Source organism: Mesocricetus auratus, unplaced genomic scaffold, assembly GCF_017639785.1.
Source record: "Mesocricetus auratus isolate SY011 unplaced genomic scaffold, BCM_Maur_2.0 Super-Scaffold_100004, whole genome shotgun sequence".
Taxonomy (NCBI): Eukaryota; Metazoa; Chordata; class Mammalia; order Rodentia; family Cricetidae; genus Mesocricetus; species Mesocricetus auratus.
Window position 1 is genome coordinate 1,653,618 of NW_024429189.1, and position 15,073 is coordinate 1,668,690.

Consider the following 15,073-nt stretch of genomic DNA (forward strand, 5'->3'; position numbering starts at 1 on the left):
GCATGGAGATCTCCAAAGGCAACTGTGTTATAGATTTATTTGACATCTGAACCGAGTTCATAAGTCAGATCCATGTGTAACGGATTGCTTCATGGTTGTCAGAGGCTAGTGTGCAGTATTTCCAAGGGTTACATCCAATGACACGACGCAGAAAACACAAATGGACGGAAAGACAGATGTAATCGTTAAGACATGAGACGCTAAAACGTGCCCTAGTGTCCATGTGATTGATCTAAGGCGAGGACCCTTCTAAAGTGGGGACCCTAGTGATTGATCTAAAGCAGAGTGGCTTGCCGCCACTAGGCGCTAACTATACTGTGTGCAAACCAGGTACCCAGTATGGAGACTAGCCTGGAACCAAAAACTGGGGAACCTGCCCTCTCCGTGCCCAACTTGCCTCTAAATGTCTGTTCTTCCCGAAGGACCAAATGGGGACAGAGCCAATGTAGGCAGCAGCAGAGGTGAGTGGTGGCACTGAGCAAACCCATGATGTGGGGATAGAGTCTGTGGGAATCAGCTGCTTGGGGCTCCGTAACACTGTGCGTGAGGGGCATCGTGGGGGTGGTGAGAGGGAAGGAGCACCGTTCATCTGGGGACTAGCCAGCCCAAGTCTCCTCCCTTCTTGGCAGCTCCAGAGCCTTCCTTTTGGCTGGCAGCCATGAAAAGGGTGCTTGCCAAGACCCATGGAGGAGGAAAAAAATAACAGGACAGACCAAAAAAAAAAAAAAAAAAAAAAAACAACTAAAAGTAAACAAAAATAAAAGCCCTGCCTGCCCCAGGAGGAAAGAAGAACAAACAACACTTCTGGACTAAGGTCAGGACAAACTGGAAGACATGCTGGCCCACACCACAGGGACAGGAAGTTTCGTTCAATGTCTTGCTGCTTTGCTGAAGGGGAAATACCACCCACCCTGAGACTTCAACTCACTGGCCTTAAGTGTCTTTTTTTTTTTAAGTTTTCTTTTTTCTTTCTTTTTTTAATACCCAAACCATCATTTTCAAAGCTTAAAAAAAAAAAAAAAAAGAAAAGAACCTGACTAAAAAAGTTTGTTTTAGTTGCTTCAAAACTGGTGTGGCAAGCCCCAGGCCTGACCCTTTCACCTGGAAGCCTGGTCTCCCACAAGTTTTGCTGCCAGAGCCCTGCCCAGTGCCAATAAGGCCACCGTCCTGCGGCTGGCTCGCCTTACCCAACTCTGGCTAAGCCTGGGTGGGCACTGACTGTCAGCATCACCCGAAAAGAAAAAGGCGAACACTGCCAGGCTGTTTAAACACTTCCCACAGAGATAACCCTTCTTGGGAATGTATAAGTTATCTGGAGGGAGGAGATGGGAGGAGAGAAAAATAAATACCCAGATCTAAGTTACTGTCCCTGGGCCTCTGGTGCCGGCTCAGCCTCTGAGGCAGAGATGGCCTCCAGGGTGAAGACCCTGATTGTCCAAATACTGTCCTCTGAGAGTAGTCTCAGAGTTTACAGTCTCCGGCAAGTGCCTGCCCTGGGTATATGAGTCCCAGAGGGAGAAAAGGGGCCAGCCCCTCAGTTCCTGTCTTCTGCCCTGGCCCAGCTCATGCCTGGCCCGGGCTCTGCCTGGAGGGACCCAGCTGGCTGTTCAGCAGTCCTGGAGAGCTGGACTGCCCACTTGGCCTGAGGGCACGCTGAGGGTCCTTGCTACACGCTCAGGCCTGCTCCTTGTCAGCTCTCCAGAGCCGTTCCTTCACCTCGGGCGGCAGCGTGCTGAACAAGTCCTCCTCCACCACCAGGCCACTGCGCTTGAGCAGTGGACACTCGCCCAGCTCCACGGGTAGGCACTCCAGCCGGTTGCCCCGGAGCTCAATCTGTGTCAGGTTGGTCAGCTCACCCACTCTGGAGGGCAGTGACTGCAGTACATTGTTGCCTAGGTGCAGAGCCCGCAGCTTCCGGCACTGGAAGAGCTCTGGGGGGAGCGCCTCAATCTGCAGGAAGGAGCAAAGGGCCAGGTGAGGTGTATGGATGGACAGGGCGTCGTCTTTCTCACACACTCAGTTTCTCTGCAGCCTGACAATCCTCACTGTGGGCCCAAATCTGGCCAACAGCTACCCGTATGTAGGTATTGCTCTGCAGTTACTTCAGGAAGCCATCCTGACTCCTGGGTCCTACAACATTCACGATTCTAATCCTTCTGTCTGTCATTTCCCGGACTGGGGGCTCTATAAGTGAAGCGTAGGTCTACCCAGTACCTGCCCTTGAGAGGTATAGCGGCCTGCAGCTACTGCTACCCAACTCACCTCCACACCCCAGGGCCGGAATCCCAGCTAGATCACTCCTCCTCCCAGGACATGCCTTCGCTACCTGTCAGGCCCCAGGGCTAACAAGGGTGCAGGGGCCCAGCACCAAGCACTCGGCACTTCCTGTTTGTCTACATGGGAAGAACAGACAATATCCATGTGCAGCTTACCACAAGGTAGGCTTACTCAGCACAGATACTGCTTTGCTTTTTTAAAGATTTATATTGCACGCATGCGCGCACGTGCATAGGTCAGAGGACACTCGTGGGAGCCAGTTCTTTCTTTCCCACTGTGTGGGTCCCTAGGATCAAGCTCAGGTTGTCAGGGTTGACAGCAGATGCTGTTCTCACTGAGCTACTTTTTTCATGTGTATGGCTGTTTTGCCAGCACGTATATCTGTATAGCACATGAGTGCAGTGGCCACAGGAGCCAGAGGAGGGCACCAGATTCCCTGGAATTTGAGTTATAGATAGTTGTTAGCCATCATGTGGGTGTTGGGATTGAATCTGCATCCTCCGGAAGAGTATCAAGTACTCTTAACCTCAGAGTCACCTCTCCATTCCCCCCAAATTTACTTATTTTTATGTATATGAATCCTCAACTGCATGTATGCATGCATGTGCACCCATGTGCATGCCTAGTGCCTATGAAGGCCAGAAGAGGGCATCAGATATCCTGAAGCTAGAGTTATGTGAACATTGGGAACTAAACCCAGGTCTTCTGCAACAAGTGCTGACAACCACTGAGCCATCTCTCCAGTCCCTGTTTTTTTGTTGGTTACTTGTTTTGAGACAGGGTCTCACTAACAAATCCTGGAACTCGTTCTGTAGACCAGACTAGTCTAGAACTCACAGAAATCTCTGTCTCCCAAGTGCTGGAATTAAAGGTGTGTGCCACTACCACCAGGCTCTTTCTTTCTTTTATTTTTATTTATTTTTTTATTTATTTATTTATTGTGTTTACATTGTTCCTGCCTGCACACCAGAAGAGGGCACCAGATCTCATTATAGATGGTTATGAGCCACCATGTGGTGCTGGGACTTGAACTCAGGTCCTCTGGAAGAGCAGTCAGTGCTCTTAACCACTGAACCATCTCTCTAGCCCCAGCTCTTTCTTTCTTAAAGATTTATTTATTACATGTACAATGTTCTGTCCCAGTGTTTGCCTGCATTCCAGAAGAGGACATCAGATCTTATTACACATGGTGTGAATCACCATGTGGTTGCTGGGAATTGAACTCAGGACCTCTAGAAGAATAGCTAGTGCTCTTAACCTCTGAGCCATCTCTCCAGCCACCCCCATCCCCTTTAAAACAATATTATTTACACTGGGCAGTGCCTGAGAAGATCAGGATAGGTGCTGGGTTCTCTAGAACTGCAGTTATGGGTGGTTGTTAAGCAGTCTGATGTGGGTGCTGAAAATTTAACTCACGTCCTCTAGAAGAGCATCAACTACTTTTTTTTTGTTTTGTTTTGTTTTTTTCGAGACAGGGTTTCTCTGTATTGTCTTGGAGGCTGTCCTGGAACTCGCTTTGTAGACCAGGCTGGCCTCGAACTCACAGAGATCCACCTGCCTCTGCCTCCCGAGTGCGGGGATTAAAGGCGTGCACCACCACTGCCTGGCGAGCATCAACTACTCTTAACCTCTGAGTCATCTTCCTAGCTCTCAGCACAGATACTGTTAACCCATCCAGTGTCCAAAACTACCAGTAAATGACCTGTGAATGCTTCCTATTGAGAGAACAGATGACTGAAGACAGGAACTTGTCTTGAAGTTGAGCATGTAGAAGATGGTGCCAGGATTTGAACCTGGGTCAGAAGCGATGCTGTTGACTACGCACAGCAATGAATGAGGAAGGGAGAAATCATGGAGCTACACTAGAGCCATCCCTGGTGTCCTGGGCATGCAAGAAGAGCCTCAGGAATGGCAGCCTCTGCCCTGCCCTTCTGTGGGCAGTCAGCTAGACTTAGGGATCCTTACCATGCCTGACAGAACTGGCAGGTAGAGAATGGGACCTTACTACCAAGCAGGGACTGGGTAGGCTGCACAATGCCCGCTCTCAGTGACTCTGCCACTGTTGCTATTTTTCTGCAAAGGACAGGTGACACACACCCTGTCTGCGTGGCCATTTTTGAAAGAGGATGCAAGCTTTGCTTTTTGCTGCCACTCACACAGGAACCACATCTTGATTTGTCGAATACAGTGCTCTGTTCCAGAGCAGGAGGGAAGTCTCTTGTCCTCTTGGGCCTCAGTTTCCCCATTTGTGTGGCCCAGCTGTCCTGGAACTCACTCTGTAGACCAGACTCGCCTCAAACTCACATATATCTGCCTGCCTCCCAAGTGCTCGGATTAAAGGCGTGCGCCACCACTGCCTAGCCCAGTTTTCCCATTTGTTATTTAGTTTTTCTCCATGTAGTCGTGGCTGTCTTGGAACTCACTCTGTAGACCAAGGTGGTCTGGAACTCACTGAGATCCACCTGCCTCTGCCTCCTGAGTGCTGGGATTAAAGGCGCACACCACCACCACCCCGCCCATTTCTCATTTTTGAAACACAGAGTTTGGACTAGAAATTCTTCTCATCTCCAGCATTCCTAACTCAGGACATTTTTTCAGTCTTGGACCCTAACCTCATAGGCTGTGGTTCCCAAAGAGCAACTTAGTTTTCTCAGCAGGGAAATGAGTGCGACCACAGCCTCAGAGTCACCATAACACGAGTATCACAGTGATTTGTTCAATGAGATGTCTGACCTGGGTACCCAGAACTACTCTGCTAAGGCCAGGGTCAGGGGTGAGGTAAGATGGCTACAGGGTCTGAAGTTCAGGGATATGCAAGTCACGGGAGATGGGAGGTGGGCCCTGAAGGACCCAGGGGCCAGAGCTTCCCAGAATAGCCACACTGCCTTCCTGCCCCCACCACCACACACATCCTGTGACCTCCTCTAATGACACAAAGTCAAGGGCAGTAGAATTGGTTCTGGCCAGTGAGGGACAAAGTCAGGTCCACTCAGAGTTAGTCTGTGCTTCCAGAGACCCCTTCTTGAAATCCCCTCCCCAGAAACTCACTAACTACCACAGTAACACCAAGCACTCCCCAGGCCTCAGAGGAAAGAACAGGTACTTTTGGTAGCTTGGTTATGGCCACTCCTAACTTTAGACCTGTCCACAGTTCACTGAAGGCTTAAAGTGGTCTCCACACACCCTGAATTCATCTACCCTATCTCTTCAGAGACCTCCATGGCACCCTGATTAGCTCCTCAGGGAAGTGGCCTCAGGTCCACTTGGTCTTCAACGAAGATGACATTTGCAGGAGGCTCTGGGCTGCTCCCTTGTCCATGGCTCCTCGCCCTTCCTGAGCAACCATCTGGAAAGATGCTACCTTTGCGAAACTCACAGAACCCAGCCGCTGCTGTTCTGTCAGCCTGGCCTCTGGCCAGTCACAAGCCAGATCCACAGCTGTCCTGTCACTGACTCCCCATGCAAAGGAGCCATATGACCCAACCTGACCTCACTGCTCACCTCAGAGCTCAAGACCCCTCCCTCCTCATCCAGGAGCACAGGAAGGATGGCTCTGAAAGTCTCAGGACAAGTCACTGAGGGCCCAACACAGGATGCACACTCATCATTTGTCTGAAGACCCCCACCTCCTCTCAGGTCCTGAGAACCACCTCACACTGCGTCCCCAACGGGTGACCCATGAGTCCGCCTCCAAAGACTCTCCCACTCAACAGGTGACCCATGAGTCCGCCTCCAAAGACTCTCCCACTCAACAGGTGACCCATGAGTCCGCCTCCAAAGACTCTCCCACTCAGTCTCATTCTGTCCCTAGCAACCTTGTCCCTCCTCACTGCCCACCCTGTTGTAGTCTCAAATCCAGCAGGGCCCTGCCTGCCTGTAACTGGTCCAAGCACATTTTTTCCTATAAAAGGCCTCTCTCTGGGTACTCCCGGGGGTGGGGACAGGATGTGATTAAGCAATGTGCTAAACAGGGTGTCAGAGGGTCTCCTTCCTCTAGTACAGGACAACATGCCTCTGCCAGCTCCTTTCCTAAGGGGTGACCTCAGCTAACAGGCATGACACTAACAGGCAAGCCTAGTGTGAGAACCTGGGGGTGGGGGATGAGCTAAGGCGAGGCTGAAAACTGGACTACACCTTCCTGAACCCTGTAGGAAAGTCTGGGGTGGCCCAGCACCTGGGCATAGCAGGCACTTCAGGGTAAGGGATGGAGAGTCCATCCCAACCCCCTGGAACAACCAGGCTCCAACATTATGCCTCAGGGAGCCACTTGGTACCCCACCCCCACATTAAAGAAGGGATCGCCTAATGTTTGGTTTTCGTTTTGTTTCTGTTTTTGCTCCCCGCCTTCAGGGACCTCCATTTTCTCTTTTCAATGAGTTCCATATAGTGAAAACAACCAGAGTTGGACCACCATCCTTGAACACCCTCAAATATACATAAACCATAACCGGGCATCAGTGGCGCACACCTTTAATCCCAGCACTCGGGAGGCAGAGGCAGGCGGATCTGAGTTCGAGGCCAGCCTGGTCTACAGAGTGAGTTCTAGGACAGCCTCCAAAGCAATACAGAGAAACCCTGTCTTGAAAACCAAAAAAACCCCAAGAGCCTCAACAATCCCCCGCCCCCCAATATGTAAGCCATACCTGGGGTAGGGAAATAAAGACTGTCCCAACCCCTCTGACATGGAGGACACAGGATGGCCTGCACTAAAGGTGCCCAGTGACAGAGGAAGGAAGCCCCTAAGCCATAACCAATCTGTGCCTGCCATGTAGACCTGAGTCTTGAATCAGGGCCATTGTCCTCCATGTCTGGGGCTGGAAGAAAGAGCTGCAGTGTCCTACCTGCTCAGGCCACTCCTCCTCACCCTCCCCACTCAAGGTCCAGCAGAGCTTACTCAAACGACTGCTGTAATGGAGGCACAGAGACCGGCGCCCCAGCTCTGTCTCCTGACCCCTAACCTTAGGTCCCCACCTTTTACAGGAAAACATCCTGCAGGCCTTGAGTACAGTGGAGTCTCCTACCCAACATCCAGTGGCTGTAGCCTGGTTTCCCCCGGGAGGTCAGACCACAGGTCAAAGAAGTGCCCTGCCCCCAACCCCAATCTAACTGCCCTATTCTTGGTGAGGGCTTTCCAGTCTCACAAAGAGCTGGGACCAAGGGGTCTGACGGGGGGAATTCCTTCTGTGTATACGTTTGTCTTATTGGTAGATAAATAAAGCACTGTTGGCCAATAGGGAAGCAAGATAGGTGGAACTAGGAGAGGTGAAGGATTCTGGGAAATAGAGGCACAGTCACCATGTAGGACACAAGAGGAGTGAGAGATCTGAACCCTTTCTCCAGTAAGAAACGACCACGTGGAAATACTCAGATTATCAGTTATGGGTTAATAATTAAGTCAGAGTTAGCCAATAAGAAGCCATAGCAAAAGGCCAGCAGGTTCATAATTAATATAGTGTCCTGTATGTTCATTTGGGACTGACGCGGCTCTGGGACCAGGCTGGCGGGAAGAATGCTCGTTACAGGGGCCACCTACAGTTTCAAGGGCATTGCTTCCCACTATGCTAGGCCCCAGTGGTTTGAGCAATTTCTTCTCCAGAAAAGCAGGAGGGGATAAGCCAGCTCATCTAAGCCCAAACTTTCCCTCTACCACCCTGAGGCAGAGAGGAGAGGGACGTAAGCAATGCTGGAGCTATAGAAACCATCTGGCTTCACCTCTTGCTGAGGGGACCCAGGCTAGCCCCTTGGCTCAAAATCTCATTGGAGACAAACTGGGGGATAGAGACCACAAGCTTAAGGTTAAGACCTGCCTTCTACCACCCTACTCCAAGAGAACCTTGGTCTTGGGGTTCCTGTGTTATGTACACCCCTGAAACACAGGCCCTGCCTGACCGCACCACTTGTATGGCAGAACTCTGAGCTTATGTGACAAAGACAGACTCCCGGCCTGAGATTTTTTTTTTTTTTGGTTTTTCAAGAAAGGTTTTTTCTCTATATTGTTTTGGAGGCTGTCCTGGAACTCACTCAGTAGACCAGGCTAGACTCGAACTCACAGAGATCCACCTGCTTCTGCCTCCTGTGTGCTGGGATTTTTTTTTTTTTTTTTTTTGGTTTTTTGAGACCCGAGTGCTGGGATTAAAGGAGCGTGCCACCAAAGCCTGGCTCAGCCTGAGATTCTGATTTAGCAGATCTGCAACGAGGCCTGGGAGTTTGGCTCCTGAACAAGTACCGTGTTTCTAGAAACAAGTGAGGACCTCAACCCCAGAAGCATGCACTGTCCTGAGACACTAGTTCTCTGAACACTCAGCAGGCAACCCTGTGGCAGGCCACTCACCCTGTTGGCCGTGACGGCCAGGTTCTGGAGGTTCTGCAGGAGGCCGATGTCAGCAGGAAGGAAGGTCAGGTTGTTGTGGCTGAGGTCCAGGTAGCGCAGCTTGCGGCAGTAGAAGAGCTGGGTGGGAATCTTCTCGATTTTGTTGCGGTTCAGGTAGAGGCGCTCAAGGTTGGTGAGGTTGCCGATCTGGATGGGGATGTAGGCAATGTGGTTGTACCACAGCTTAAGGCAGGTGAGGCGGTGCAGATGCTGAAAGCTAATGATCTCCTCAATGGTCTTGAGGTTGTTGTCCTTCAGGTCAATCTCCTGCAGGTTGTGGAGGCTAAAGATGGAGTGAGGGATGCGCTCCAGGTCACAGCGTATCAGTTCCAGCTCCGTCAGGTTCACCATCTTCTTGAGGCTGTTGAGGACGATGAGCTTGGTGCCCTCGTTGTTGATGGAAAGTTTCTGCAGATGCACGCCCACATCTGTGACTACCTGTGGTAGCTTGCTCAGGTTGCTTTTGAGCCGCAGTACCTTGAGGCGCTTGAGCTCCCGAAGCCCATCGATGACAATGTAGCGGTTGTTCTCGGCACTCAGGTTGCCGGTCAAGTGCAGCTCCTCCAGTGTCTTCAGGCTGTAGATCCACAGCGGGATCTCCTTGATGTCGGTGAACTTGATGTGCAGTGCCCGCAGGTTCTCTCGCAGGAAGGCCAGAGCAGGAGCCTCGATCTTGGCTGCCGTGTGGTACAGCCACAACTCCTTAAGGCCCGTGAGCTGGGCAATGCTGGGCGGGATGGTCACATCAGGGATCAGCTCCAGCTTGAGGACCTCGAGTTCCACCAGGTCAAACACGGTGTCAGGGATGCCACTGAGCATGAACAGGTGTAACTCCAGCTTGTCCTGGGCATTTCTGGTGAGCCGCTGCCGCAGCTTGTCCAGCGTCCACTCGTTGTTGAGGTTCAGCTGCCGCAGCTTGTTCTCACTCACCTCAGACAGGAAGACGGCGAAGCGCTTTGAGTAGAGCGGGTCATACTGGTCGATGAGGTGCAGCATGAAGGCAAAGTCGTTCTTGACATCTGGGATGTCACTGTAGCTGCTTTCCTCTCGGATTGACTCAAACGAGTACTTCTTGAGGGAGCGCCGCAACATCCACCACAGTGTGTACATGCAGATGAGACCATAGAAGATGACCAAGCTGATGTAGAAGGACGCTAAGATCTTGAAGAGCGTGGCCAGAGGGTGGGCACACCGGTAGGTTCGGTACCCTGTCAGGCTCTCAATGTCTACAGTGCAGTCCACATCGAACTTGATGTTGTGCACATAGTACACAGTGTAGCAGATGATGAGGACGAACTTGATCACCTTGATGATGGTCTGTCGCATGTAGAGGCGGTACACGATGTCCCCTTCCTCCACGTGGGTCCGAAACTTCTTCACCTTCTCAAACAGTGCCTTTGCCTGCTCCCCTTCCTTCTTGTCCAGCACACCTGTCTCGGATCTGTCCACGATGCCCTGCTCAATCCGTGACTTGGTCCGCTGAAGCATGGGCACAGTGGCCTCCACGTCCTCGCTGACTGTAGATGACTTCTTGTCCATGGAGCCATTCATCTTGCTGAAGGCTGGCTTGGGGTCACTCTCCTCCACCACTGTCTCTGACAGTGCCCTTGTGGTCCATGGTGAATCGAAGCACTTGAGCAGGATAGACACAAAGTGCTCCAGCTTTGAACTGGTGCGTGGGAACTTGAACCAGAAGTTGCTACAGGCCAGGAAGATAAGGGTGTGCAGGAGCACAAGGTAGGGGAAGTACTTGGCAAACCAGTGCAGGCGGTTCTCATAGCACACGGCGTCCACATAGTTGTACTGATGGCGGTCTAGGTCATACTTGATCCCGGTGGGGCCTGTGTCGGGACTGGGCAGGACTGTGGAGTTGGGGTAAGTGGGCTCTGGGCTGGAGGCCACCCAGCCTCGGAAGGAATCATTGCAGGAATCTTTGGTGACCCACTTACAAGGCAGGCAGATCATCTTGTCCTGGGTGACTTGCAGCGTCCCCCCAAAGACAGCAATCATCAGCATGACAATGGAGATGTAGTCAGTGAACACATCCCACCATGGCTTCAGGATCCGGTATGCTGGTTGTGTGTCTGCAAAGTAGCGGAGCTCTGTCACCGGGATCATGATTTAACCTGAAAGGGACCCAGCAGAGGGAGTTATTACCAGGCAGATTCACAATTCTGGACCCCAGGAATGAGGGAAAGATACAAAAATTCTACCACTAGAGCTTGGTGATGGTGGCAAATGTCTTTAATCCCAGCACTTGGGAGGCAGAGGCAGGTGGGTCTCTGTAAGTTCTCGGTCAGCTTGATCTACAAGAGCAAGTTCCAGGAAAGCCAGGACTGTTACACAGAGAAACTGTATCTTGAAAAAAAAAAATCCATCATTGTCTAAAATTCCATTCTACATGTCAGGTGTGATGTCACAGGCCTTTAATGCTAGCACTTGAGAGGCAGAAGCAGGTGGATGGATATCTGTGAGTTCAATGCAACCCTGGTCTATAGAACAAGTTCCAGGACACCCAGGGCTATACAGTTAAATCTTGTCGAAACAAAACAAAACCCCAAACTCTCAAAGTCTGGAAACCAGCACTATGATGCTGCAGTAGTGACCTGAGGGGTTTCTGCAGTGAGGAAGGCAGGGGAAGCTTACCAACAACTCTTTCCTTGCGGGGGGGGGTGTTGTTGTTGTTGTTTTGAGACAGGGCTTCTCTGTGTAACCTCCCAGGCTGTCCTGGAACTCACTCTGTAGACCAGTGCTGGGATTAAAGACATGTGCTGCAGCCACCGCCGCCACCACCAGCTGCAGCCAGTATTCTTAACTGCTCATCCATCTTTCCAACCCCCAAGAACTCATTCTTGTAAAATAAACCTTGATGCTTAAAAATCTACACATGTAGTCAGGTGTGGTGGCATATACCTTTAATCCCAAAGCAGGTAGATCTCTGAATTTGAGGCTAGCCTGGTCTACATAGTGAGTTCCAGGCCATCTGGGACTACACAGTGAGACCCTGCCTTGAAACAAAAGAAACTAAAACACACTTGTAAGTCTGTACATACACAGTATAGACAGACCTGTGGGGGCAGACAGAGGTCTAGCGAGGGACTAATGGAGGTAGGGGTGCAGGAGGGAGGCTATGTGTAACTTCCTGTGAATAGTCTGCAGTGTGGAGAAGGAGCTGTAAACAGCAAGGGAAGGAAAAGTCTCCTCAAGAGTTGCATCTGGCTGGACTTAGGAAGTCTGGGAATCTAACAGCGGTTTCTATGACTCACATGGTTAGCCCATTGAGAAATGCTGGACCAGAAGCTGCTTTACTGAGACCCAGTCTGAGCCACAAACATGAGCAGAAGGGGAGTCCCTGGTATCCCTGAACACTCAGCCAAGGAGACTGAGCTTACTCTGATCTACAAAACTATAATGAGTGGGATAAAGGAATTATCTATCCCTGGAAGTTCACTAGAAGAGATCTGGAAAAATATAAAAAACATGAGGTGGGGGGAAAAGGCCCCGCCCACTCAGCTGCCCTCAATGCACACTCTGACTGATAACTCTCCTGACTTCTGGTTTGGTTTCACCTGAGATGAGGTCTTATATAGCTATAGGCTGGCCTCAGTCTCATTCAGCATATAGTCAATGATGACCTTGAATTTCTGACCCTGTCTACTCCCTAAGCCACCACACCCAGTTTATAAGTTGCTAAGGACCAAACCCACAATTTACTGCATGCCACACAAGAGCTACATTACCACCCCCATTTTAAAAAGTAAAATTGTGCCGGGCGTTGGTGGCGCACGCCTTTAATCCCAGCACTCGGGAGGCAGAGGCAGGCGGATCTCTGTGAGTTCGAGACCAGCCTGGACTACCAAGTGAGTTTCAGGACAGCCTCCAAAGCCACAGAGAAACCCTGTCTCGAAAAAACCAAAAAAAAAAAAAAAGTAAAATTGTGCTCCTACTTAACACCGTGTTTTCTTGATCAAAATCTAGATTTCACACCAATTTTAAATATTGTATTAGGTAGGTCTCATTCTCTTGGAAGAGGAGTGGGACATCCTGGGGAGGGAACCGGGCTACTGTCTTTTCATACTGATGTTGATCATGACGGATCCTTCAATTTGTTGAATCCTTTCCACAAATACCACCTGCTCCCCACCAGTCTCATTAAGTACCTCAAAATGGGTATGAGGCACTGGGCCTTAGTAGAGGAGGCACTAGCTACAGTACAGGGCAGGCTCCTCCCACATTGGCTCTGGGGGAATCTCTCCACCCTCTTCTCTTTAGCCCATGCCACAGATAAGGCAAAATATAGTTTCAGGAAGGTAAAAAAAAAAATCTGCCCAATGAAGTTTATTACCAAGTAAAACATGGGCTCATTCCTCCTGGCTGAGCTCAGGCTTCATTGCTCTATGGAGTTTGCCCTCCTCTTGCCTAAGGTCCCATGCACAGGAAGTGCCTAATACACAAGGAGTTGAAGAAACCCTCAAAGGTGTCCCGCTTCCCCACCCCCAGGCTCCCATTGTTTAGGTCACCTCAGGGCCAGCAGACAATACCAGCAGCCACCCAGAGACAGTTCTCCTAGTGAGGCTGGACTCTTGGGCCAGGGTGAGTGCCTATCCCACAGGAAGGCCCCAGCCCGCTAATGACCACCTGGCTTCGTACACCACCCACACTACTGGGAGAGAGAGGCACAGGGGGGGACTGGGGAGGGCCGGCTGAATCACACATCTGGAAACCACACAGGGTATCTTTCCTGGCTCCAAAGTCTCATCCAGGGCAGCAGAAAACTGGAGAAGGGGAGAGGTAAAGACTGAGGGCTTGAGGGAGTGAGGCATCCTGTCCCACTCATCCAGGAGGAGACTGGTAGGGACAGAGAGCCAGCCATTTGGGGCAGGAACAGCTTCTGGCTGTGGCTTCTACCCTACAGTACTTCCTTTGATTTCTGGTGGGAAGTTGAGCCTGTCCGTTCATGGGGAATATCCAGCCTCCTTATGAAAGACAAGGTAGCGGTCAGGGTCCAAGATGCAGGCGAGGCAGCCCAGGCTGAGAGGTCAGACTAGCTAGCTGCCTGAGGAAGAAGACACTCATTCCATCCATGCTCATCCACCTGCCCCGCCCCCACCTCAAAGCACATCCTGGATTCTATTCAGGCCTTGGCTAGGCCCTGTCTCCCACCTCAGGCCAGAGTGTGAGCCTGGAAGAGGCCGAGGCCGGCAGGTGAGCTGAACCGAGGGCTGCCTCCTCCAGGCAGCTATACTGCTTCTGCAGCTTGGGCTGACATGACCAACCACCCCTCCCTACACCATGGGGCCAGGCCACATGCTTGTTTAGCACAGTAGTCCACAGCACTCTCAAAGAGAGACAGGGTGGGGGTGGGCAGGGATGGGTGTGGACCTGGGTGTGGTGAGCAAGCAGTTTCAGGTGGCTATGGCTTGGGCAGGGCCAGCAAGAGATGACCCCGCCCACTTCCTGCCTCAGGGAGAGACTGGAGCTCTAGGGAGTGGTGAGGCGCAGTACCCTCCAGCAGCCGGAGAAGCCCGATGAGTAAGCACCCACAATGGGAGCAGCTCCCACGCACAGGCTGGGATGGGGCCCGGGCCAGAATCCAATGTGTGCCCATGGCTTTCCTCAGTGGCTTTGGGACATGAAAGATACAACTACCACAAATGCAGCCATCGTCCCATGCCTGTGTCCGGCCTGTGCTGTGAAGCAGCAGAGCTGTGGCACAGCCTCTTCACCTCGCAAAACAGAAACTCTGATCATTACTCACTAACTCCTCCAGTGACCAAGACACTGCCAGCTGCTGTGTCTACCCATCTCCACGAACCCGACGGTTCTAAGTCTCTGGAGATGATGCAGTGCTGCCCTGCCGCCATTACACCATTCCTCCCTTAACTGGAACTCCTCAAGGTCCATCATGTTGTAACCTACTTCAGACTGACTTTTGGTTTGTTGAGACAGGGTTTCTCTGTGTAGCCCTGGCTGTCCTGAAACTCACTCTATAGACCAGGCTGGCCTTGAATTCAGAACTCAGAGATCCACCTGCCTCTGCTTCCTAAGAGCTGGGATCCGCTGCCCTGCTACCGCCACTGCCGCTGCCAGGCTTATGGGGGTTATTCTTACTCAAACCACTGCAGAGAGTGTGTGTGTGTGTCTGTGTGTGTCTCTGTGTGTGTGTGTGTGTGTGTGTGTGTGTACAAGCTTATGGGAGTTACTCTTACTCAAACCACTGCTGTGTGTGTGTGTGTGTGTGTGTGTGTGTGTGTGTGTACAAGCTTATGGGAGTTACTCTTACTCAAACCACTGCTGTGTGTGAGTGTGTGTGTGTGTGTACAAGCTTATGGGAGTTACTCTTACTCAAACCACTGCTGTGTGTGTGTGTGTACAAGCTTATGGGGGCTATTCTTACTCAAACCACTGCAGAGTGTATGTGTGTGT

General features: G+C 51.3%; 1 protein-coding gene across 1 annotated transcript in view; it reads right to left on the reverse strand.

Moving 5' to 3' along the window:
- Nucleotides 1–20: 20 nt before the first annotated feature.
- Nucleotides 21–15,073, reverse strand: part of Lrrc8a (leucine rich repeat containing 8 VRAC subunit A) — a 30,588-nt gene continuing 15,535 nt past the window's right edge. The window contains exons 3-4 of the mRNA XM_005085484.4: nucleotides 8,609–10,773; nucleotides 21–1,950 (exon numbers count right to left, since the gene is read on the reverse strand). Coding sequence (XP_005085541.1) covers nucleotides 1,675–1,950; nucleotides 8,609–10,765 — 2,433 coding nt within the window. The 5' untranslated portion in view covers nucleotides 10,766–10,773 and the 3' untranslated portion in view covers nucleotides 21–1,674. The remainder of the gene's footprint in view (nucleotides 1,951–8,608; nucleotides 10,774–15,073) is intronic.